Source organism: Aythya ferina (assembly GCF_964211825.1).
Source record: "Aythya ferina genome assembly, chromosome: Z".
In the NCBI taxonomy this organism is placed as follows: domain Eukaryota; kingdom Metazoa; phylum Chordata; class Aves; order Anseriformes; family Anatidae; genus Aythya; species Aythya ferina.
The window spans coordinates 34,610,608-34,636,527 of record NC_140299.1 but is presented as its reverse complement, the minus strand read 5'-3'; the positions used below and the strand labels follow the sequence as shown (position 1 = coordinate 34,636,527).

The 25,920-nt window shown below is 39.5% G+C and overlaps 1 protein-coding gene across 7 annotated transcripts in view; it reads left to right on the top strand.

Moving 5' to 3' along the window:
* The first annotated feature begins 4,691 nt into the window (after positions 1 to 4,691).
* Positions 4,692 to 25,920, top strand: part of FREM1 (FRAS1 related extracellular matrix 1) — a 71,200-nt gene continuing 49,971 nt past the window's right edge. For 3 of the 7 annotated variants that reach the window (XR_014687340.1, XM_084504741.1, XM_084504738.1), the window contains exons 1-5: positions 8,145 to 8,652; positions 19,334 to 19,836; positions 24,232 to 24,326; positions 24,913 to 25,214; positions 25,681 to 25,877. Coding sequence is in view for 6 of the 7 variants with exons in the window: in XM_084504741.1 (XP_084360867.1) it covers positions 19,591 to 19,836; positions 24,232 to 24,326; positions 24,913 to 25,214; positions 25,681 to 25,877 (840 nt within the window). In the remaining variant the exon portion in view is untranslated. Of the gene's footprint in view, positions 4,729 to 8,142; positions 8,653 to 19,333; positions 19,837 to 24,231; positions 24,327 to 24,912; positions 25,215 to 25,680; positions 25,878 to 25,920 lie in introns of those variants that run through there. The other 4 variants (XM_084504742.1, XM_084504743.1, XM_084504740.1 and 1 more) reach the window with 3 other exon arrangements.

Genomic DNA, 25,920 nt, shown 5'->3' with positions numbered 1-25,920 from the left:
TGTATTTCTCATTCTCACACCTGTACCTGCCCAGACAACACTGGTTAGGCCACAGCTGGAATTCAGTGTTTAAGTAGAAAAAACGCAGGAATACCTGCAAGTGCAGGTATGGAGAAGTCTGAACGTCACTTTTCCAGTTGATATTTTCATTCATGGCTAGGGAAGATCAGATTTGACACTGTCATAATTAAAATAACACATCTTCCTAGATTTCCCCAAGCCCCCTCTAGGTGCACACAAGTGAGGTTTCCTTTCTTCCTGTATCTCAGAAAGCTCCTTCGATTTTGTCTAATTAAGCTGTCACCTTAATAATATCTTGGCTGAATGCCAAGATATGAAAATTCTTCAGAAACTAATCTTTTTAGAGGATTATAGCAGATTATAGCTCCATCCTGTGCTTAACGACTTCAGCATACCTTCCAAACAGTTAGGGATTGCAACAGTTTTAGAATATGCTTATTTATTAAAACATTGCTGTAAGTAAAAATTTAGACCAGAGGAAATGGACGGTCTTTGTGACAATTAGCATTCTTGGTTTTCAGTCTGGATCCTATGTGTAGCACACGCAAGCATAGATGACGGGTGATTTCACTGTACTAAATGTATTACTTTACTGGAGCTACTGGTTGAGATCAGGATTTGTACTGGTTACACACTAGTCTTGCCCACTAGTGCTTCTGAGACATGCTCTAACTGCAGAACTTGCAACTTTCTGCAAAAAATGGTGTAAAATGCACCATATTGTCTGGAAACTTTATTTTGCAGATCTTTCATCATCAGCGGCAGTGTGACCTAAACAAGGAAAGCTAGTGAAACTTCAGAGGCATTAAATGGATTAAAAATCCAGTTGTGCCAGCTGTGGTCTAAATCCATGTAAGCCAAAATTAATGGCCTGCCCGTCCAAAGGCTCCTTTTTCAAAGAGTCCAGACACATGGTAAAAACATTCAGACCCCATTAAGTTCACTTTGATTGATCTCAATTAAAATAACTAAGGAATGTTTACTGAGTGTATTGATATTAATTTAATGGCAATAAAGCAGTATTTCTAAAAGCCCATTTGTTTTAAATTGGGTAGTTTTCTAACACGGACAATAATCCTCCATCAGCATGACTGGGGCCATATGGTCCGGGGTTTTGGGGGGAAGGACTGGAGCAGGAACAAGACAATTTAAGGGAAGCGAGAGAAAACATGGGCATTTTGAACATGTATTTTGAAACCTAGCTGCAAGCATTGTTACAGGAAGTGGGCAGACTGCCAATATGCAACAATCCTACACATGTTTTTTTTAGTCTGTGGGGGTGACTAACTACAGTTTGAACATGTAGTCTTTACTCCAGGCCTCCTACACTTCTTGATCTTAAAAAAAAAAAAAAAAAAAAAAAAAAAATTATTCTTTTTCTATCCCTTGCTATGTACATTAAAGAATAGGCCAGCTTTTCACAAGCTGTAATCTAATTATTTCTTCTATTATGCCAAAATTTCTGCTTCTCCAGTTCTTTCAGTGAGTTCCTGTCTCCAACTGTGCCAAATTCATTAATTTTGTAGTGCTCAAGACCTATCTTTACCCTCTTTGAGCACACTAGTTGTCTGAGAAAGGGATGGAAATAGGTTCATCCTGGGCCTCCTCTGTGACATCTGTGTGGCATTATCAGTCCATTCCTGCCCTCAGAAGTTAGAGATGCTTGTGGTCATATTAGATGCTGCCAACCATTTCATACTATCCAATCTTTTTTTTTTTTTTTTTTTTTTTTTCTTCCTAGATATGCAGCTTACAGTGTTAGCCCAAGATTCTCATCCTATAGCATGCCTCTACTGTCCCAGCCCAGCAAGGGTCAGGCATTTCTGATGGTCACATAGTTCCATGACCCCGACAGCCACACATCCCACTACTGAGTGCACAGAGGGCAATCTGCTGCTGCTGTATTGCCAGCTGCATGTAGTCCCTCTCATGCAGCCACAAAGGGAAAGCCACGGCTATGAGGAAATGTTTTGATCATTTGCAGTATGGACATATAGACACTGCCCCTTATGGCTGGTATAACTTAAAGAAACTTTAGGAGCAGTGGTGCATGCTCAGGCCAAAGGACTTCAGGGACCACCAAAGTGCTGGAGTCTTTATAGATCCATTCACCACTGCTATGACTCAAGATACAAATAATTATGGGAAAACCGAAACTGTTTGAAAATGGAGAGAATAGCATCAAGTGTGGATTTTTCAGCGAAGCTACAAGTCTTCCTGAAAATGCTGCCCACTCACTCTCAACTCAGACTTCTACTTGGCCACACAGCAAATGCATTGTGGTGTCTTTTAAGGTTTTTCACTGGTTTGATTTTTGAGAATGCTGTTCCTAACCTTAAGTTTTGTTCCTCTTCTGTGGTTATTCACTTGAACAGTTCGAGTTCAGGGGCTGTGTTATTACACATTTGCTGCATGTACGGTCCAGTGAAACAGCTGGCATTTGATCTCCTGACAGCTGTGTACTATTTAAGATATTAATGCATTAGAGTATTTTCTTTAAAAGTTGTGTGAGATTAATAAAGAGTGTAATACTAACACTGCATCACAATACTTCGTTTTACTCCCTGGAGTTGTATTCAGACCTGAAGTGGATTGTTGTCAGACTTACTGACTGACAGCATAATGAAAAACTGTAAAACTTGTAGTTCCTGTAATGATCTCAGATGCTAAGGACATAGACATAGACAGTTTAGGAGAGGAAGGCTTTGCAGGTATGTCAGATTTTGCAGAAAAATTGACCTTATTCAAAGAAGGATTTATGTAGATTGCCAGCTTGATAAACAAACAAACAAACAAATAAAACCACCACCTTTTATTTGATGTAACAGTAGGCAAAAATAGCATCTTCTCTCTCTTTTTCTCCTTTGTTCTTTAACCAAAATACAACATTAACTTAGGGAACTACCTTAGTAAACATAAATGAACCATTTGCCATGATACATGAAATAAATAGCATTGTAATTGTGTCTAATATATTCCAGCTGAGAATCTCAATGTTTTACAAGCACACACCTTCACTCTTTAAGACCAATAATGGCTTCAAATGGCCTTGATATGACTTAGGCTTCAACAAATCAAATCATTTAAGATGTAAGCAGAATTTTCATTTGATAGGATAACTGAGTTAAAAAATGCTTTCCACGTGGCTGGACTGAAACTTCTGAGTTGAAATCAGTATCGAGAATATCTAACTGTAGTTGTCACACTCAATCTGGCAAGCATTTTGACATGCTGATATGTCTTGCCCATGCTCATTACCTGTTAAAAATAAATTGAAAGTCAGGGCAGTTGTGCTAGCAGAGAGATCCTCCCAGCTCTTTCCTCAAACAAAACTAGTACTATAAATGTAGTCTGAATGAACTAACAGTATATTTTCTTCTGGTTTGAAGCTTTGCAGTAGGGTATATACAAGCTTCCTCATATTCAGTAAGTGACTGTTGTCAGTGGTTTGGGTCTATAGTAATTTCCTTCATTTCCTGAAGGTTAACAGCTTGCCTTTCTAGCAGTTTATTGGAAGTGTATGTGGGTTAAATCTGACTTTGGATCACAGCTACATGTTTTTTGTTTTTTTTTTTTTTTTTTTCCCAGACAACACAGTAATGTCATGGTTCATAAATTAAGAGGTCAATTGTTTGTCACCAGAAATGAAAATATCATCTTAGGCACCTGAGAGATTCTTTAAAATACTGCCAAGTTTCTATTACAATGGTCTTTTTGAAAGGAGTATTTTCTGATACTTATCAGTGAAGAAATGTCAACAGCATGATGTCTTATCCTTTTGCACTCATTAGCTGAGAAACCTTTGTCATGCTGTTTGTATAGAAGTCTGTGTTACTTGACACTCGTATTATTGATTATAGAGAGAGTTAAACCCTTCTATGCCACATCAGACTCAGTAATGCTGATGAAAAGTAATTTCCAGTCTTTTTGTTTATTAAGAACTTCCCAAGGAGGGGAAATGGACATGGAGATGCTGGTCTCTTCTCTGTGATAACCTATGATAACCAATGATACAAGGGAACTGCACGAATTTGCACCAGGGAAGGGTCAGGCTGGCATTAGGAAACACTAGGAAACACCCTTGAGGGTGGTCAGAAAATGGGGCAGGCTTCCTAGCCAGGTGACAATGGGGCAGGCTTTCTAGCCAGGTGACTGTTGCCCTGTGCTTGTCAGTGTTCAAGAGACATTTGGATAATGCTCTCATTAACATGCTTTAACTTTCTGTTAGCCCTGAAGTGGTCAGGCAGTTGGATTTGATGGTCTTTGTAGGTCCCTTCCAACTAAACTATTCTAAATTTGAAATACTTAAGAATGATTTTGTGGCATAGAGCCAGAAACAATGTTCATGTAGCTGTGCTACTGTCCTGGTTTCAGTTAGAACAGAGTTAATTTTCTTCCTAGTAGCTGGTAGAATGCTATGTTTTGGCTTAGGATGAGAAGAGTGCTGATAACACCCCGATGTTTTAATTGTTGCAGAGCAGTGCTTATACTAAGCCAAGGACGTCTCAGCTTCTTGCTCTGTCCTGCCAACAGGCAGGCTGGGGGTGCAGTAAGAGCTGGGAGGGGACAGACCCAGGACAGGTGACCCAAACTAGCCAAAGGGATATTCCATACCATCTGACGTCATGCTAAACAATATATAGGGGTGGCTAGCCGGGGGAGGGGGCCGGACTGCTCAGGGTTAGGCTGGGCATCGGTCAGCGGGTGGTGAGCAATTGCATTGTGCATCACTTGTTTGTACATATTAGTAGTAGTAGTACTATTATCATCGTTGTATTATTATTATTATTATTATTATTATTATTATTATTATTATTATTATTATTATTATTTTCCTGTCTTATTAAACTGTCTTTATGTCAACTCACAGGCTTCACTTTCTCTCCCCTGTCCCAGAGAGGGAGGGGGGACAGTGAGCGAACGGCTGCGTGGTATTTAGCTGCCGGCCGGGTTAAACCACGACAGCTACTGAATCTCAAGAGCTGCCTTGTGGCATGCCCATGCTTATGTAAGGGGGTTGGTGTCTCCCAGATCTTCTTCCTGCCAGGCTCTTTAAGAAAGTCACCAGAACTGTCCAGGACTATGTTCCAAATTCTGAGGATATGTTGGCTGTGTGTATGGAGTGTCTGCAGACTGTCATTAATCTGACTAGGCAGCGCTCTATTCAATTTGCTACTACAGCAACCTCTCCATCACTGCCACTCAGAGACTGTGAGTGACAAGCAGAGGGGCTTTTTCTGGTCTTGGATGATGTATTTCTGTGTCTCAGAAGTGGAGGAGGAATTGGTTGCACTCCCTGCAGCAAGGACCATCTCCTCTGTTGTGATATACATGTTATTTTTTTTGTACCATGAAAAATGGGCATATTTCTTGCTTGGCCATACCTGATAACCAATAGACACTTAGTCTTCTATGAGAAGAAGTATCTTGTATAGTATTTACTTGGTAGTCATCTACTAAATGCTTTTAGATAAAGAGGGAAAATATCCAGCAGACAGTTGCATTATGAATTTCATTATTAACTTCTTGTCTGAATGCTGGGTTACTGTGGATGAAGACAAATGTTCCTTCCTTGTTGTGGTGATAGTACCTGCTGTTGTAAAGAAGCCCCTGACAGGGCATCCAGCCACAGTCTGGTGGCAGCCCCAAATTATACTTGTTTGTTCTGTGGAAGCTGGTTTTGTTTGTTTGTCTTTTTATTATTATTTTTATTTATTTATTTTTATTAATTAATTCATTTATAATGTTCTTACAAATAAATTCAGCTAGGTCCTGGGAGCAAGTAGGCAAGTCCCCATTCAAGGCTACCTGATAGGCTCCTGTCAGGATCAGCTGTCTGTTAGTGTATCTTAATTTCCTGTTCACTGTCTCACTTTGCATTGCTGATCTTGTATTTTCATGATCAAAAAATAATTCAGTGTACTTTGATTGAATCTTCCCACGTTTGTGGTAACCAGGAGTACAGTGAATCTTTATAGACAGAGGATATACAATCAGGAGAGGGAGAAGAAGGTAGATTTAATGTTTGCCCTTTTAAACATGGTCTTTCATGCTGTTCTCCGCATCCCTCAACAGAGTGAAGAGTGGGACAGGAGATACTGCTGCAGCCTGGTGGTGCTGTTAACAGAATAGAACTTCTGCCATGTTATAAATACCCAGGAAATAATCATTTCTGTTTTTCCCCCGCAGTTCAGCAGATCTTCCTGTGTGCAACCTTCAGATTTCAGATAAGCATGAGACTTTTGTTGTTTTGAGAACCTCATCCTCCTGGCAGGAGTGTTGACTGTGCAGATCAGCATGTTCTTGACAGTTCTAGACACTGTTAATAGTTTAGGCTGTTGCTTAGTAATGTGAGTTGAAAGGAAAGAGAAGAGTTTGCTCTCTCTGTCTATGCATTCTCGCCTGTTTTGTGCCTCAGGTACACATGCTACTTTCCAGATAAAAGCCAGAAAAGAATGGTACTGATTATGACTATACCCTGTTACAGACAGCTTACAGACAACAGCTGAATGATTACCTTCATATCAACAGTTTGGGCTGTAAGATTTTATCTGCTAATTAAGGAGGGATATACACTGTGCTTAAGTTTAATTCACAGGAAACTGACCTATTCCTTTTCCCATGTGGACAGATGTTGAAATAAGAAGTGAAAGTGTATATATAGAAGACGTGTATTCTTTTCAGTGCTGTGGCATTTCTCAAGAAAACCTTTGTTAATTTTAATCTGTTCTTTAGATAATGTGACATTGATAGACTGCAAAAATCAATCATAGTTAAGGATGGCAATAAGAAATAGAAGGCCACATTCATTGCTGGAGTAATCAATCTGTTTTGAAACAAGCTTCTGCAATTATGCTGTGGATTAATGGGTTGAAGAAGTTACAATTCAAAACAAGCCACCACTTTTTCTACCAGCCTGTAAGTATAGTTATGTTGATGAACCCAACCAGACCAGTGTACAGAACAAACAGACCAGTGTCTCATCACAGTGAGTTAGAAGCCACACTTTAGTAAACACAAACACAAACATACAAATTATAGTCAGCTACATGGCTCACAGAAGATAAATACTCGTTCCAAGTGTTTCTGAAACTTTATGAAATCCAAGGATTTCTACAAGGTCTGAAAACCTGAACATTATACCACTCTGATACTACTGTTGTTCCTGAAGGAGGCTTTTTTGTCTAGTGTTTTTTCTTAAGTGACTATAGCCCATATTGTAGCATATAACGCATGGCATAACTTTGAGTCTTAACTTTTAACAGTTGTCTGTTTTTTTCATTTGCCTTTACATCATGGCACAGGAACATCTGCTGGTTCTTTTCTTCTATACTGCTGACTGTTTTGTGTTTCTATACTGCAGTTTTGTTTCCATATGAAGGTTAAAGTCAGCCCGCAAGAGGAGGTGATCTTAGGCCTGTTACATTAGTGCTGGATTTGGCCCCTGCTTACACAAGCGAGTCAGCAATCCTTCCCCACATGCCCCTTTGACTTGTAGCAATGCTCCCATCACCGGGCTAAAAACATTTGTGACCCTTATGCTAAAAAATGGTTTTGGCTCAAGTGTTGCAATGGTAATAATGGTCTATCCCTGGCAATGCTGAGAAAGGTGACTTTGCAATGTAGCCTCTGCACTCAAAATGTGCACAGTTGAGCATACTTCTCAGGAACAAGCCAGAGTGTGCTAGCACATTTTACAGACTTCCAGGAACAAGCCAGTCAAATCTACAAATCTGATGCAAAGCTGGTGTCAGAAAGCTGGAGGGGTATCTTGAGGTATTAAATCATTGCTGGGATTTGGCCCGTACTGTGTTAATTTGAATACTTTATACTTTCTTATGCAAAAGGATTTTGAACCACAGTCAACTGAACAGTAGAGCTTCTAAGAAGTATCACACATGCAATACACTTCACAATAAAATAGATAATTTACTTATTTTAATTTCATCACCCAACCTCAAATAAGACCAAACTAAACTATGCTACTATATTAGGAAGGAAATTAATCACATCTGTATTTCGTTAAAGAATTTCCTTTTTTTGTGGGGAAAAACTGGGTGATCTGAAAATATTTTAACTCACAACTTTCTCTGAGTCTTTAATACATGCATAAGTTGGCGTGTGTGTCTGTGTGTGTGTGTAGCAGGGAGTAAGCCAGCAGAAGTGGGGAGAAAAAATGAGCAAGCATTATTCACAGGAGCTCAGTTTCTAGTCCCAACAGATTTAACTAGCAGAAGGGGAAGGGAAGATCCGGGGCTGGCTGCCAGAGAGGCATTGCTGAGTGTAAACACTGCAAGGCATCTCAGAATGCCCTTATCATAGGGAGCCCAAAAGCATTTGTACTCTGGGGCTCTGCAGCCAGGAACAGTCTTGCCAGTAAAGAGTGTTTATTGTCAAATTTTAGTACAAAGGAAACTACAGACAAGCTGACCAAAAAGACTGGAATTTCATCTCTCTCCCTCTCTCTCTCTCTCTCTCTCTCTCCCTCCCTCCCTCCCTCTGTCACCCACTCATTGGATTTCTTTCTCTGCCAGCCTTTTTAAACCAGAGACTACCAGGTCAGTGACATTCATTATTCCTTTCATTTTAGTATGATCTTGTGTTCAGCCTCCTGGACTAATATTGCTTCCCGTAAGTATCTGTTTCAGGTTTGTTGTATATGCTGAATGCTATTGTGTTTGTGCTTGTAATATTTAAATGCTTAACAAATGTTGCACCAAGGCAATCAGACAGCAATTTTTTGAACTTAAGGTGGTTGAAAGCTCAATTCTGACTTAGGAGGGAAACAGGCACTGTATTTTGCTGGTTGTTTAGTAGACCCATGGAAGTTAAAGGTTCCAAGTAACTTAGTTTAACTTAAGGTTCAAGTTGGTACAGATTTCTTAACTGTGCTGGCTTTCTTCCACCAGCACTAATAAAACTTTATGCTTTTATATTTTATAAGAGCTTGGAAACACTTAGTAAGAATTCTTTTCTTAAAATTGTCTTTTTAATAAAAACACGCTGAGAGAGAGAAATGTATTACGAAGCACTGGAAAACATCATGAAAACTTCTGATATTAGTAAGTCTGCCCAAAGGATATATTATTTAACTGGAAGAATTCATTTTTAAATGAATGCTTTAAAATTGTAGACTTTTATTTTGCAGGAGATATCTGCAAGGCTTTTCACATTTTTGTGTGTGTTTAGACAGCTGACTTTACTCATCTGATTTAGATGGCTGCTCATTGGTCATATATGTGTGTAAATGTTTATGTTTGTTTCTGAACACACGAGAACACAGCTTGCACGGTCTTTTAATTTCTTGCTCATTTTTATTCACTTATGTATAATTGAACTCTAGAACAGTTTTTAGAGATTGGTTTCTCTCACTCTGTGTTGTTCTGAGATACTTCAAAAAGTCCTGTAGACAATAATACATAGCTTCTTGAAGTATTTATTAAAAGGGTATTTTGCAAGTTACATGTTTGCTGCTTAGAGAATTCTAGTAGTTCATCATCTCAGTTAACTCAGAGCTACTTGTTACTTTAGGCAAAATGCATGATGCACTGATACCAGTTTGCACCATGGAAGAGCACATGCATCTGTAGAAGTTGCATTTCTTTTTCTCTTACTCGGGCGTTACTGTTGTAAGCCTGCCAGCATTTTCATTCTGATTTTTCTGTGTGGTTTATTTTAATAAAAACATGACTGCATGCAGATTACACCTGTTGAGCAGAAAGAGACAATAAAAACATCATTCTTGATGAATACTTTAACTTTGTGTTTCTCTCTCTCTGTGTCTCTCTCTGAGATTCTGTGGCCACTGCTTGTGGACCCTGATTTACTTCTCTCCTGCCATTGGCTGTGTGGTCTGCAATTATTGTAGTGACCGTGTCCATCACAACTTTCTGATTTTACAACTTGCAATGTGTGTGTGATTCTTGGTGTGATTCAACTGCCTTTTATGCAGTTGGACAAAAGACTTGAATAGACTGTTTGGGAAGTTGTTAAACACTCCCTAACGTACTCTTTCTGTCTCTAGCTGCTATCATCGTCTGCAACAACATTTCAAAGAACTCTAGTAGCTGGCTGTGACAATAAACTGTAGCTGGACCATGTGTGATTTTCTGCCAGATGTAGCCTCCAGTTGTCTAAAACCATTATACCATTGACCACATGAGCAGACAGGCTGTAGCTGCAGTGTGCAGGCATCCTGAATGCAGAAGGATATAACTTTGTCAATAAAAATCTGTTAATAAAAGAAGGACTGTGTAGTTTTGGATCTAGAATAATTTCAATGAGGTGTGCTACTATTTGATTTAGTGCATACTCTCTGTTTGTCAAATATAATTTGCATGCAATAATACCACTTCTATGTTACATTATGGATTTCACAGAATTTCAAAATCTCTTTTGATTTGTATGTAGGAAACATCAAGCCCCCTCACACAACTTTGTAAACCTAAATTTGTATGTGTTCTAAATCCATCCTCTTGCCTTTATGTATCTTTATAAACAGGAACGAATTGCTCTTTAGAGACTCATCTTTTTCAACCAGAGTATAGCAGTAATCTTGGTGAAAAGCTCAAATGAGCCTCTAAATTTCACATGTCTAAGGCTCAGAGAGATGAACCAAGACACCGTGATTGTGGGAAAATGTAAACTATACCATCTACCAGCTGTTAAAATTTAAGCATTCAAGAAAGTCCTGTGTATAGCATGTGCAGGAGACTGCAATGCTTGTTTAATTCTGTGAGACGCAGTACACCCTTCAGTGAGCTCATCTTTGTGCAGAGCAGCCTGCAAAATCTTCCCTTGCAGAAATTTAAAACCTCTGCCACTATCTTCCAGGCTCACCAGCTTTCTCCCCCACACTCAGAAAACCAGCCAACCAATAACAGTGCATAAAGAAATTATTCTAAAAACATCAAAACCACATGCTGTGCTCCTGGTAAGTTTTTAACCATATAAGGGTGTCAGCCAGGGGTAGAAGCCCACAGCTGTCCATGCAGGACAAGGATGGGTGGGATCACACAGCTTCCTCAGTACATGAACCAATCAATGCATGACACTGCAAAGAGGTGCAGTGTGTCAGTGGTGTTACATTTCATCACCACAGCCTGATGATTGTTTCCAGAGGTATCACACCATGTAGTTCATGGTGTAGTGAAAAAAGGTCATGGGCTCCCTGTCTCCTCACTTTTCTCTTCCTTTCACAGGAGGCTTTTTCTGTTCCTATTTCATGGGCTTTTGCACCCCCAGGCCTTTGGATCAGGGATGTGTTCATTCACTGGTGTAGTTGCTTTGCCATGGGTCAAGCTCATCTAGCACCTCACACTTGAGGTGAGGCCATAGCTAGCAAAGGTCATGGAAAAGTATGGGGCTGTAAAGCCAGCTTTGTGTTGTCACGTTAAGTATTGGGTACAGTGCCCTAATTTTTGCGTTTTGCTTGTCAATCTCATGGCTTGAGGAGAGGCAAACACTTTTATCCTTGTAACACCGACATGATAATCATTGACTAGTTCTAGGTAGCCTGCTTATGTTTAACTCATTTCTTTTCTATCTATAGCGAGTTAATTGCTAACATGAAACAGCTACTTGATGTTAAAATTTCTTGGGAAATTTCCTCTGCCCATTACACTTGCCTTCTTTCACCCATCCACAGTTTCCATTATTAGAGGTAGTTTTCATTTTTACTTTTGAGTCATTTCTGTGTGGATGAGGGGAAACCACTTGTCTACCCACTTGTTATACACTTCTCTATTCTTAGGAAGACTAGTTCTTATTCTGTCTCTGCAGTGCATATTATTATGCAAAAAGCCTAAAGAAGAGCTTATCTAGCAGTTGTTCTAGTCCTTTCATTTCACTATTTTCACCAGTTTTCCTCTAGTTTTTATCCCGTCTCTCATAACAGAGAGCCTCCAGTATTTCTCTGAGGAGAGAGAGGAGAGGGAGAGAGATTAAACACCTTTCTGAACTTCACAGTTGCGTCATACTGTCATGAAAGTACCACCAAGACACTAAACTAAAACAAAAGCAAACAAACAAATGAAACCAGTGAAAAACACAGTGGATTGTGATACTATTTACACTGAGTAGTCTACTCCCTTTAAATGCTGACAGAAAAACCTATTGCTGTATCTGAATGGTTTAAAGAAAATTATAAGTGGAAATATCCAAATCTTCTGAAAGGTTAGTTAGTCCTGGAAGTGGCGAACTGGTCGGCTCATTCTGGCTCAATGAGAAGCTCATTGGCTTCTCCTAGGCTGGCTTGATGTTCCCTGCAAACAGATGTTTCCTGTAGGTTGATACTACCAAGGGGAAAATGGGAAATCAGTGAGTGTTCAGTCCCAGGAGCATGAGGGTGATATGCAGGAAATTATCATACTAAAAGCATCTGTGGAGGAACCTCTCTGGAAGTTTTCAATTTGTTTTTCCATTACCTCTCAGTCCTCAATCCTGGTGCTGAGCCCCAGGTATTTGATTATGGAAGGGATCCTGTCCCCACAGTGAAACTAGCACCCTGCTCCTTCCACCTTGCCATAAGGTCCAATACCTCACACTACACTGCATTAATGTTTATGACATCACATTCAGATTTTTCTCCTCAGTTTCTTGTCTGTCTTTGTATAACACCAAATATGCTTTCAGTCTTATGGTGTCCCTTCAGCAAATGGGGGATACTGCTATACTCAGTTTCCACCACCTATCACAGAATCACAGAATCACAGAATTTCTAGGTTGGAAGAGACCTCAAGATCATCGAGTCCAACCTCTACCTAACGCTAACAATCCCCACTAAACCATATCCCTAAGCTCTACATCTAAACGTCTTTTAAAGACTTCCAGGGATGGTGACTCCACCACTTCCCTGGGCAGCCTGTTCCAGTGTCCAACAACCCTTTAGGTAAAGAAGTTCTTCCTAACATCTAACCTAAAACACCCCTGGAGCAACTTTAGCCCATTCCCCCTCGTCCTGTCACCAGGCACCTAATACCATAAACTTGGAGGAATCATAATTTAGTTTATGGGAGTAACAACAGCACACTGAGAATGAACACTGAAGTAAAAAATAACCTCTGTAAACTGAAACTATATCAGGTTTTAATCTTATAATCCATATCTGTAATGTGGAAGAAAGTAGAATAAAGAACAGTTTTTGTTTCTTTGCTTACTTGTTTGTATACTCTAAGTATTATGCTACTGCTATGAGAGTACAACAGAGAAACTCTAATGGCCTGCATATATCTGATGTGTTTTACATCCTTCATTTGTTTTCCTTGATGAAAAAAAAGTTTATTTGCTTTGCATAAAAAGGCACAGGATTTGTGGAAAAGTATATAGGACTCTGTTTACAGACCAAAACTGAGAAGGGAAGAAGTGAGGAAAACTGCTACCTAGCATTCCTTAATTCAGCAAATACCTTGCTGAATACTTAGTTTCACTGTGGCCTATAATCTTTGTTCGTGGTGTGTGGAGCTAAAATGATAAATAGCAAACAGTCCAATGGTGCATGGGTTAATTGCACGTTCTGAAGTGACAATCCCCTAATTGAATATTTTAGGGTCCTCTCATTGCCCTGGGGGAAGTTTTAATTGCTGTAATAATATTTATCTCACTTCCTAGAAATCGTGCAAGGAATGACAATTTGTTCTCTTTAATCCTGCCTTCTAAAAAAATCTCATGGTCTTTTTTTTTTTTTTTTTTTTTTTTTTTTTTTTAAACTTTTCCTGGTGTTCATTAAAACAAATCAGACCAACTCCCAGCCCAAACCAATCATGCTCTATAATCCCTTTTAAGCTTTGTGAAAGAAGAGGGCAATTATGAATGCTATTGTTCTGTGAAATCTCCCAGGCAACCAGCGATTTTGTCACACAGCCTACTCTCATCGTAAAGTCACAGCTACTAAAGTCTCATCCAAATCTCACTGAAGACTTCGGATGTCATTGAAACTTGGTCCATGGTTGCTTGTGTTTACAGCTCTTTTAGTAAGGTTTTAAGTATTACAAATGAGTGCTATTTTTTTCCCCTGGGATCTTATTTTCAGTCATTTTGTATAATAGAAGTGTATCTAAATCTTTGGGATTAGTTTTTATTTATGTAACATTAGCTCCCCTCAGATTCAGACCCAGGGATACTTGCCTTTATAATGTTAAATGAAGAAGAAGTGCTGGAAACCTTTTCACCAGCTTATTAATATTTACATTCTTGAAAGTAAATTCCATTCATGCAGGAGTTGCAATGATAAATTTTGTTTGCAAAGATTATGTAAAAGACCAGATGTACTTTGACACGGTTCTGGAGGTACACAACTGAGAGTTTCTGTATGTACCTCTGAAGGGGTTCTGCACAGATGTCTAGCTTTCCATAACTCATGGATACTTTTAGGGACATACATAGTTCTCCAGATTCTGAAGACAGTTAACACTTGAAAAATTTACACTAGATAATGCTAAATTGAGAAGTTTTGTAAGAAATTTTGTGATAGTGATAACTCTAAAAAAAGTGTTTGAGTCCTTCCCTTCCCTTCCCTTCCCTTCCCTTCCCTTCCCTTCCCTTCCCTTCCCTTCCCTTCCCTTCCCTTCCCTTCCCTTCCCTTCCCTTCCCTTCCCTTCCCTTCCCTTCCCTTCCCTTCCCTTCCCTTCCCTTCCCTTCCCTTCCCTTCCCTTCCCTTCCCTTCCCTTCCCTTCCCTTCCCTTCCCTTCCCTTCCCTTCCCTTCCCTTCCCTTCCCTTCCCTTCCCTTCCCTTCCCTTCCCTTCCCTTCCCTTCCCTTCCCTTCCCTTCCCTTCCCTTCCCTTCCCTTCCCTTCCCTTCCCTTCCCTTCCCTTCCCTTCCCTTCCCTCTTGAAAGTCAGTTGTATTTGGTGAGGACACTTATGATTGTAATTAACCATTGCATAATTTTTCACATGTGTACCAGCAGCCGTGAGGGAAAACTAGTTCTTCTAGCATTTGGAGGAAATGTTTAACAAACCACTTCAGACGTTCTCAGTTACTCTCCTCGAAACTGTACCCAATATGCTCTATTCCTCTGTTAGCTCATCAGAGTCACACCAATGCCTCCTCAGAGGCTGCTTCTCCCTCTCCCTTCTTGCTCCCCTGGGATCATCTGCAGAGCAGGGCAGAAGTCTGCTGGCAGACAAGGAGCTCCTTGGAGTTCCCCTTGCTGAGTGTCTCATGCACAGTGCCTTGTGCACATGCTTGGAGATATGTTTTGCACCAAGAACAATATCCATTGTCCAAATTGCCAGAGGTAGACTCCTTTTCCAGGTTCGCAGTTCATTTCAAGCAGTTTTCCTCTGGCAGCATCAGATTGGCAAATCCACAAGTAATTGTGTCAAAGTTTCTTTATCAAATTTCTTTCTTTATCAACACAGTTGTTATGCTACTATGGTTTTATACTGGATCTCACAGGAATTACTGGACAGTCTGCAGGGTACAATGCAGTGATTCAGAAAAACACAGCAGGTAATTCACTTGGGTGCTAGAATCCAGAAAGCTATATCATTTCAGCTGAGAATCATAGCATGGTTTAGGGTGTAAAAGACCCCTGCACATAAATTCCACCATAGAAACTCCACAGTGTTTGGTGACCTGTTCCACTGGCAGTACTCACTGTGAATTTCTCTTCCCCAATATCTAATGGGAATTTCCCTTGTTGTGAATTTTTTGTTGCATCTTACCTCTTTGCTGTTTGCCTCCGGGTTCTCTGCACTCCTTTGTTAGACATCTGAAAGCAGATACAAGATTGTCTCATAGCCCTTGCTTCTTCAGCTCTCTTGACCTCTCCTCATAAATCATGTGCTCCAGACCCCTGACTATTCGTAACTCTGCCAAGACATAGCAACTACTATATAATACAGTGCTGAATTGGCATGTCTGTTTTGAATCTTGGACTAGGTTCTCGCACAACTCAGAACTCACCTGGAGTTCAGCTATTTTACTCCACAGCCAAACCTTTAGAAAATCAATGAGAAAACAGCTTAGTCTAAAAACTCTGCGCTAATCTTCCTAATGTATTGTTAATGAACTTCATTATTTCATTAAGCATCTACATTTATATGAAATATTGCGGAGTATTTGGAAGTAATGCCCCAGTATCCTTCATTCTGGATACATAGGTGGCACATGAAGGAACAGCAGGGATGAATCAGGCTTAGCAGTAATATGAAGGGTAGAACAGTAGGGAAGCCGTAAGCAACTTAGAAGCAGCCACGAAAAACAACAGTGGCATCACCAGCAGTGGTACATCTGCAGTAGAGCAACAACACATGGACAGTCTGCACCAGCATAAGTGCCTTGTAGGGCATGCATGACTTTGCTGAAGCAATGTCCTTCTTCATACAAAAGTGAGAATGTTAATATCATAGCTCTCACTTGGACATTTTATTTCTCATGTTATTGACATTACGTTTGGAAAGGATCCCCTGTCATTTTGTTTTGTTGTCACTGGACTGAGGAAGTGAGGTTACACTTCACAAGAACTTCACTCAGCCACACAGGGAGACAGCCCTGCAGCAGATAAGTAGGGAACAATTGCAGGAACATTCCGGGAAAACACATGTGTACAGTGATACGGGAGCAATGCCTGCAGGTAAAAGCAGTTAAAGAAAGCCTGTAAGACACAGTGACAGCATGGGACCAATTTTGTGGCAGAGAATAGCTCATATATCCACCATGAAATTGGACAAAATGCTCCTGGCTCCTCTGGGCCTCTGGTTTTCTGTTCTTAGTGTTCTTGATGCAGAGTAAGAAAAGGCAGTGAAGAAACCACTGCCCATGCCTGAGGTTTATACCTGCACTCAGTCTTGGGGTTTATGGGGCAGGGACCAGAATGTAGATTGACCTGAGCTTAACCACAGTGAGCTGTGGATGTCTCTACATGAGCAATGTTCTGACAGTGCTTGTTTGAGAGATACAGCTGGCTTTCTCTTTCGTAAGCATGTACGGAAAGTGTAAAGAAAACAATACATTTGCTGAACACTGTCACTGCTGAATTGGAGGTCAGGCTGTATTAAGCTACAAAGTACTTTTGTGGTAGCCATTCAGGTGGGAATAAAGACTGTGCAGGCTATATTTTTTTCCTTTTCCTTTTCCTTTTCCTTTTCCTTTTCCTTTTCCTTTTCCTTTTCCTTTTCCTTTTCCTTTTCCTTTTCCTTTTCCTTTTCCTTTTCCTTTTCCTTTCCTTGTTTTTTTTTTTTTTTTTCTTTTTCCTTTTTTTTTTCTTTGTCTTCTTCTTCTCCTCCTCTTACTCCTCCTTCTCTTACTCCTCCTCCTCCTCCTTCTCCTCCTCCAACAATTTAAAAGCCACTGCATTCCTCTGCCAGGAGTTTCCTGCTGGCTAAGGATTCTGGCATGCCTGAGGCCAGAGGAGACATTAAACACAGTATCTTCTTGAGCCATATGCCAAGGAGTTTGTTTTAGCCTAGTCCTTGCCATGCTAGATTCAGGAATTAGGATGAGGGCAGGGCAAGTGAGGCAAGTCTTCACTCAGAACGTCTGACCATGCTTTGCAGCTGATATTTTTAGGAAACATAGTGTATATCCGAAAAATGTTAACATTCCGTGCACTAGGTGATAAATACCAGTCAGATATATTCAGGCTAAAAGGGTACTGTACTCTTTCACTTGGAAAAAGCCTGAGGTCTAATTTGTTTTCTTCCCCCTCTTTCCATGCCTTCCTTTATGGAATTGCCAACTGTGTTTCAAAACTGAATTGTAGGAAGAAGAGTGCTGTCTTGGATGTGCTCATTTTGATGATGTGTTATGCACATGCATCCCACTAGAAAAAAACAAAACAAAACAAAACAAAAATTAGCATATACTTTGGACACATTTATATGTTAGGATTTTAGTAAAATCTGTATGTTTAATTAAATGCTTTTAAATAAGTTGATCTTTTTATTTTAATTTTAATTTTATTTATTCCTTTTTTTTTTTTTTTTCTGTAGCACGTTAAAAAATGTGATGAAATCATGAATTTCGTTCTCTTTTCTCTACCTAGAACTCTACATTTTCTCCTAGATTTTTTCAGACTGAGCAAGCTGCATAATTTTAGACCAAAATGGAAAGATTTTTAGATAAAAAGCCAGAAAACTAGAGTTAAGATCTGGGTTCCATAATCAACATACATCTAACTTTAAACATATGTTACTCCCAGTGTCTTCAGTTTTAAATTTGGGCTGAAGTGAGTGGGTCTGTCTTGTGTTACTTTAGGCAGGGGATAATCTTTAACAAATTCTAACTGCCATTTGTTGTTCACTGAACTGTAGAATTGAGCTGATGGCTATGTACAAGTGTAGACTGTTCAGAAGGTCACTGCAGAAACATGTAGAGTGAACACGTATCTGTGAATAGTAATGAAGGAAATATAGAGAGATACGTAAGAAACTGAAGGAATTCTGATACTTTAATAGGTTGTAATTGCCTAGGATCTGATTAGATTTAATTAAATCAATACTGTTGCCTATTCTTTGGGCCACAGTTCCAGTTACTTTGGAGGGCTGTATAAGGGTCTTGTAAGGATTTCAAAACTGCTTGGTTAATGACAGAACTATGCTTTTCTTATGAAGTTATAAACATGAAAAAAGAGATTAGCTGTAACTAAGGGCATGAGAGACTTTGTGTAATTTTATTTTTATCGTTGTCTATTGTTTCTTATTGCTACTGGTTTTTTATTTTTATTTTTTAGTTCAGTTCAGACTGATTACATTTTTTATTTTTTAAAGAAAAAAATCAGCTTTGCAGTGCAATATCATGTATATCTCTGTTAACATTGTGGGATAGTCAGTCACTGTAGTAGGAAGAGTAGAGAGTACTAGGATCATGTTTGGAGCTAAAAGTTGATTTTTTTCATCCACATTCGATGACACAGAAAAAATGTATTTAACAAAAAGCCACATTTCCTTTATCCTACTTTATTCTACTACTTACATTGAATCTGGACAAAGGCCTACTTTTCTGCACTTTGAAATTATCTGGATACTCATACCCTTTGATTAATATGCTATTCAGTAAAACTAACATGATTCAGTGATAAAAATGGCTGGTAGCAGAGGATCCTACATACCAAATGTTTATTTGTGAAAATGCCTGGAGTGCACAGTGAGAGCTTATCTGTTGAGGGAGAAGTCTCATTGGTACATAGCTAATTTTCTGAGCATATATGTTCTTAATGGTGTTCAAAGGTAAAGTTCATTTTTTTGATTGAAATTAAATTGAAATTACAATGAATTATAGGGAAATATGTTTGTTTTCTTGCTTGCTTGTTTGCTTTTAAGAGATGCTCAATGCCTTACACTTTTTTTTTTTTTTTTTCTCTTTTTTAAAGGATTAACAAACCTGAGAAGTACTCTGAGAACAAATTTATCATTTCGTCTGGCTTGACCAATGAATTTTAGAAAAACCCAAGGATGATTTGAAAGGTCTCTGTCGAAATTTCAGTCAAGGGATGCATCTTAATATAAAATGTGGTACATTTTATCCTGTGACTAACGTTTTGGTCCTTCATTATATGGTATAAATCTTCTGGTGGAGGAAGAGAAGACCACTTTCATCAAGAACATTTTCACTAGTGGGAAAGAGCTGATGTACCCTCATAACATGAAGCCATTTGAGAAAACCTGGTTGTTGCCACTGTTGTCTGTTCTCCTAAGAGTTGTCTGCTCCTCCTTTATTAGCGTCAACCTTGGCATGAAAGTGATGAAGGGACAGTCTGTCTTTCTGTCAGAAGATGACCTCAAGTTCTCCATCCCCAAAGAGAAGGATTTGTGCAAAGTTGAAGTTGTGATAAATGAGCCAATAACACAGAGGGTTGGGAAGCTAACTCCACAGGTATTTGGGCCCTGTTGTGCTGCTCTGCATGTCTGCCTGCGTACAAGTATGGGAGAAAGTAGGAAGTGTTGCTTTATGTAAGATTTTTTGTGGTAGTGGTTAAATTGCATTGAACTGACTGCTTTGTGTGAATGAGATTCAACTTTTTGTTAAAGTTAGCCAGCTGACAGAGGATTGCACTCCTGAAATGGAAAAGCTGAGCCCAGTAACATGCATACATAAAAGTGGTCAGCCTCCTTTCACAAATGGAGAATGGGTATTTCAAAACTTTTGGTTAGGAGACCTCTTCTAATCTCAGCTGCCTGTTTTTCTACCATAAGGATATTCACTGTCCCTTGGGTAATGCAGAGCCAGCTAGAACATTTTGCATTTTAGTCACGCAGCCACTACCTTGGGAGCAATTAAGAAAAAAAAATCATCACATACAATAAGCATATTGTGTACAGTATTGTTTGCTGAACTCTGCAACAGCCAAATTGCTAACAGATGGCAAATACATTAAAAAAAAAATTGTTTTCTTTTAAAATCTCAAGCTTGTAGGAATGATGAAATATATTTCACATACCACCATTCACTCATTTGCCTCACAAATCTCCCCATTTAAGTCATAGCAGGAGGGAGTTGGAAGTAACTGGCATGAAAACGTAATGGTAGAGGTAGATTAATGGCTTTAAAATGAACCATAACCAAACAGCTTTTCTCTGTTTCTGTAAAGTTTTGTTAATTGTACCATATAACGTACTTGACTATATTTGTGTATGTGTCTGGATTTTTAAACACTCTCCCTGAGGTTTGTCGTGGTCTCTGCAGAAACACTAGCCCCAGAAAGTTTTTCAGAGCTTCTGGCTTGCTCATCAACATTATTTTTTACATCATTTTGCACCACAATTACTTTTGCCAAACCAGCACATTCACGCCAGGGAAAACAGCAGGTGATGAACATGGCAACATGTTAACTTCTCCAGAGACCGGTCCCTGGAAGTTCAGTACCTCTGCTGGAAGGCTTTGCAGAGAACCCTCTTCTCTGAGCTCAAGGGTGCATGCATCATTTTTTTCTCTCCACTTTCCCAGCCTTGCCTGGCCCACTAGGAGAAAAAGAGAGTCTTACACACCACATTGCCAGTAGACTGCTTCTGTATGCAAAGCGGCTGACTGAGGAATTGACCTTACTCTTTGCTTTCAATTTTTCTGAAATACCTAGGGTCCTTGCCTTTCTCTGCTCCCAACCCCACCTCTGTTAAGTGAAGGGCCCATCCTTTCATGGTCCCAATTCTATCCCAGGCACAAGAGCACCTCTTGGAGGCTACAGGTGCACCTCACCTGGAAGAAGGAGCTCTCATGGGCAGGTGAACACAGGGTACCAAGATGGCGAAGGGCTATGGCTGCTAGTGGTGTGGGGATACCTCCCCTGGATGGGTGCTGGCCAGAGTGACATCCCAACAGGAGAGGTGCCTTCTCCTTCGCTCTGTAGCCACATGGAGGTGGGACCGCTGCAAACATGTTTCCAAGTGGGTTTCTCCATGGACGCTGCCAGAGAATTAGCCAGTCTGCTTGTCAAGTCATATTGCCCAGCTGGCAATATGCCATTTGTAGGATAAGACCTTCTCTTTTCAATGATACACTCAAATGTGTTCTCTGATCTTTAACCATTCCTGTAACAACATGCCAGAGTCTGGCCATCCTGGTGCCACTCATGCTCTTTCTACTAGGAAATTCTACCACCTGAAAATCTCTCTGATCTGATCTATTTTACTGCCATTAAAGTGAGTAATGTACTAGGAATGTGTGACAATTTAATTATAATTTGTAATTGAAAAGCAGTTGAAGTGGAAAAAAACAAAGCTCGACAGTAATTAGGAAAAGATTTAGATCTCCTTTGTTTTACCCAGTGAATTTATAGACAATTAGAGTTGCCTGCTCATATAAAAGGAAAACATATTAGGAAACATAAAACAGATGTTTCTTCTTGCAAAGCAGATTGAGTCTTATACACATATAAAATAACCAGTCAGTGGTAACAGACCTTTGTGGAAAGGTCCTTCATCTTCTATCCCCTTGCTATCAATTAAGAGGTGGAACTAATTATGTCTTATAAAGAAAGAAATAAATTCTTTGATATGAATAACCACCTCCTCAGTTGTAGGAAGTCTATTCTTGTACAAACAGGGATGAATCAGCCAATTGTTAGGTGCAGGTCAGGTCTACACATTACCAAAAACCCCACAGACCTTGACGGCTCTTCACTGGTTTATATCAGTGAAGAATCTTATCATCAGCGTATGTTACTAAACTACAGGAAGCTATAGCATGAGTGACTTTCCTATATAAATACATATTTTTGTTTAGCTTGACACAACATTAACAACTTTTTTTCAACTTTTTTTTCTCTAGAATGTCACTGAAGACTCTCTAATTCATTACTTAACCTTCCTTGCTGTTAATTCATTCTCTAATTCGTTAATTACCTTCCTTGCTGTTAGCTTCCATAAAAAAGAGGAAGATATTAAGTAAGAAAAGGGCATGTTATTTGCTGAATACTGCAAAATACAAAATATATTTCTAAAACACGTGAAAACAACATACAGCAGAACAAACACAACATAGTTCAAAAATTGGCTATATATGAAGCATTTTTTCATGAACTCTTCTTATCGTTTTTTTCCTAAGCAGCCTCAACAAACAAAAATCAGTCATAATGTCTGTAACACCATATATTGTGGATTGTTCCAAGGTTATTTTAGCCAATTGGAATATGGTGGTAAATCCATGTATATGTGTCTGATAAACAACTAATTCATTACTTACTGAAAAAATATGATTTTGTGCAACCTGCTTCTTTGTAAAAGTTAAAAGCAGGGAATACATTTTAAAATCACTAGAAATATGGAACAATTACCACGTAGCTTGAGCCTCTGAGAGTACCATCAGTGAAAATGGACACTGCCAATAATAATGAAAGTGATGAAGGGACAGCAGATGAAATCTAATTTCTAAATTTCTGATTGCTAATGTGCAATTAACAGAAGTGCATCCTGACCATTTCCTTGATTTACATTGAAAGATGTAAGAACTACTGGCCTTTGTTTCTATGTAGCCATTACACAGCATTAGAACTTCCATCTTGCTGTACTACTACTAGTTCTACTACCACTACTACTACTATACTGCTACTACTAATAATGAGAGTATTACTTTATTTTTACATTGAAATTCAGAGCATCTAAAGAATTTCATTGTTTACAACAGTTACAGTCAAAATCTCACCAAAAAGCCCTTTCCATTTTACCATCCTCCAGAGCGGCTGGGAGATGTAGCTAATTAAGGCAATCCATTTCATTTTCATTACTCTTTTACTGTATTTTAAGAAATGACTGGTAGTATGAAATAACTACTTTCTGCAAAAAGCCCTCGCTTGCCAGTCAACTGCACATGTGTTAATTCTGATAGGTTATGACCTCATCAGAACTATTGGTGAATGCTAAACAGATTTTATTTTAGTACACAGAGGAAGAAATCATGTGTGAATACTGCCCATAGAAACTGAATCAAAAATGCATTTCACTCTGCAGTGAAACACACAAGAAATGATTAGCTTCTGCCCTGTTGCTGACACTAATATGTTCTTTCTGTGAATATGAGACATTGATTATCCTCTGCCCATGCATGGGATGTGTAAGGGTTCCCTCTTATCACAAGGATAATTTGGAAATGGTCTATGCTAAATCAATGCCAGGAGTTTTCAGTCATTAAACTCTGTTAAAAATTATAACTGCATGTAACTTACCATACTCTCAAACTGGCATATGTGAGGACATATACCAAATTGGCGTATGTGAGGACATGCCAATCATATGCCCCAAAATCTAAATCTCTTTTCTGAAGAATGGGCATATCAGAACTCTCCAGAGCAATATATATATATATTATATTATATATATATAAAGGATTTAATGTTTAAAGTAGCTACAGTATAAGCAACTTGTAAAACTATTAAATGCAAAGTTATCCTTCAGAAACTGTTGATCAGAACTGCAGTTCAGATCAGTTCAGGTCAGTTGCAGTTCTTCCTCTGAGCACAACAGTATCCATACATGCACAGGCAGCGGTGGCGAGTGTGTGCAAAGCTGGCTGTTGAGCTACAGGGAAGAGAAGGGACTTGGTGGCATGAGAAAATCACTTTTATATGTCGTTCTAACTGCAGAGCAGCACATTGCTGTTGGTGCTCTGGATCTCTCTGGGAGACCAAAGGATGGGTAAATACCTATTTACAGAAATAAACAGTAGATTAGAAATTTCCTTAGGCTGATGCATTCCTGATAGCCAAAGAGAACAACAACAGAAGTTGTGAAGTTAGCTTCCTCGACAGTGTTGTACTTGTCTGTTCTTCCTCCATAGGTTTTTGATTGCCACTTCCTTCCTAATGAAGTCAAATATACCCACAATGGTTGTCCAATTTTAGATGAAGACACGGTCATGCTCAGGCTGTACAGGTAAGCAGCATTGCATCACACTGGATCATCACATTTCATTGTTACAATGAATGCAATTTTGTAAGGAAGAGCAAGCAGTTCATTTTTCAGGGTAAAAGCAGGTTCTGCTGTACACGTGGTAACTACTTAGATTCAGCAGCAGCATTGTTAATGAACAGCTGACCATCTGTTTACAGGAACATTTTTCATGATTTATATCAAGTACACTGTGAAAATGTGTTTATTAGTATTCCTAAATATTATATACTGCTTGTTCATTACAGAAAACTAGTGATTCTTCTTCTTGTTATTGAAAGTGGCATGAGTACTTTAAAAGCATGGCATGTCCCATCCTTTACTTTTGACAGGGACACAGATCCCTGGGTATAAATAACAAATAGCCTATTCATTCACTGACACCCTTTTTACAAGCATGAAGAGGTTGGCAGCTGTGTTGGACACCTCATGTTCTCTGAAGATCTGGGATTTGAGAGCACATGAGTGAAAGGAGTTCAAGTAAATCAGTTTAGAAAGTGAGGCTAACACAAAATTCACTGAGAGTGACAGATGGGATGAAGCATAATTCATTTCCTCCTATCACCTGCAGGTTTACAGAAACCGAAACATTTGTAGAAACATTCACTCTCCACGTGCAGTTACTTGAGCCAGACTGTAACATCATCAAAATGCGCTCCCAAGCCTTGGAGGTGCCTGAGTACTACGGTCTGTCCAGGGCAATTGACAAAAATGTCCTCACTTTTGACTACGACAGGAAGATAAATCTGGAATGTACCATTTCCATAGCCTCTTCGGAAACCCACCTACCTGCCCATGGCCAGCTCATCGTGGGGGACGTGCAGCAGGAACAGCTTCGTGGGGATCAGCCACAGAGCTTCTTCTCTGGCCCTAGTATGATGTGCTTTAGTTGTTTGTGTTAGCAGGTTCAAAGGGACCTGGCAGATTGCATTTGCTGTTTTCTCCAGACATGCTGGGTAGGAGTGGGTCATGAGAAGTTTAACAAACAGCTTGAGCTATCTTGGAAACAGAAAGGGTCATGAAGTTTGTGTGGGGCAAAATGCAGCTCACAAATGGTCAGTAATCCCCTAAGAGGAATCTGGTTTTGGCTCTGAGACCTGTAGACCGATGTGACGGCTTTGGGAGTGCCAAAACCCAGTAGAAACAGCAGAGGGAGTAGTTGGAGGAAGCATCTTGCCAAGGACCAAGGGAGTCTGGAGCTGGAAAAGCTCAGGTGAAAGCAAAACCCTGTAGGAGAAATTGGGTCAGGAAATCTGGGTTAGTTTAACCTAGTGAACGGGCTTCCTGTATTGGTTTCTGCTCAGTTAACTGTTTCACTATGGCTTCTGTTGTGTTACAGAGCACAGTCCAGGCCAGCAGTGCAGAAATGGGAGCTGTACACTGGGAGTGGGAGTCATCTACAACACAAAAATGAGCTGTGAAGAGTTTCTGAGGATGGGGATTCGGTATCAGCACCTTGACCCTTCCTCACCAGACACTGATTATATTCCTGTGAGGCTGGATCTCACAGACAGCAGAAGCAAAACTCTGCACAAGGTAGACTTCTATGCAACTTACAATGTCTGTCTTCTTGGTTTCC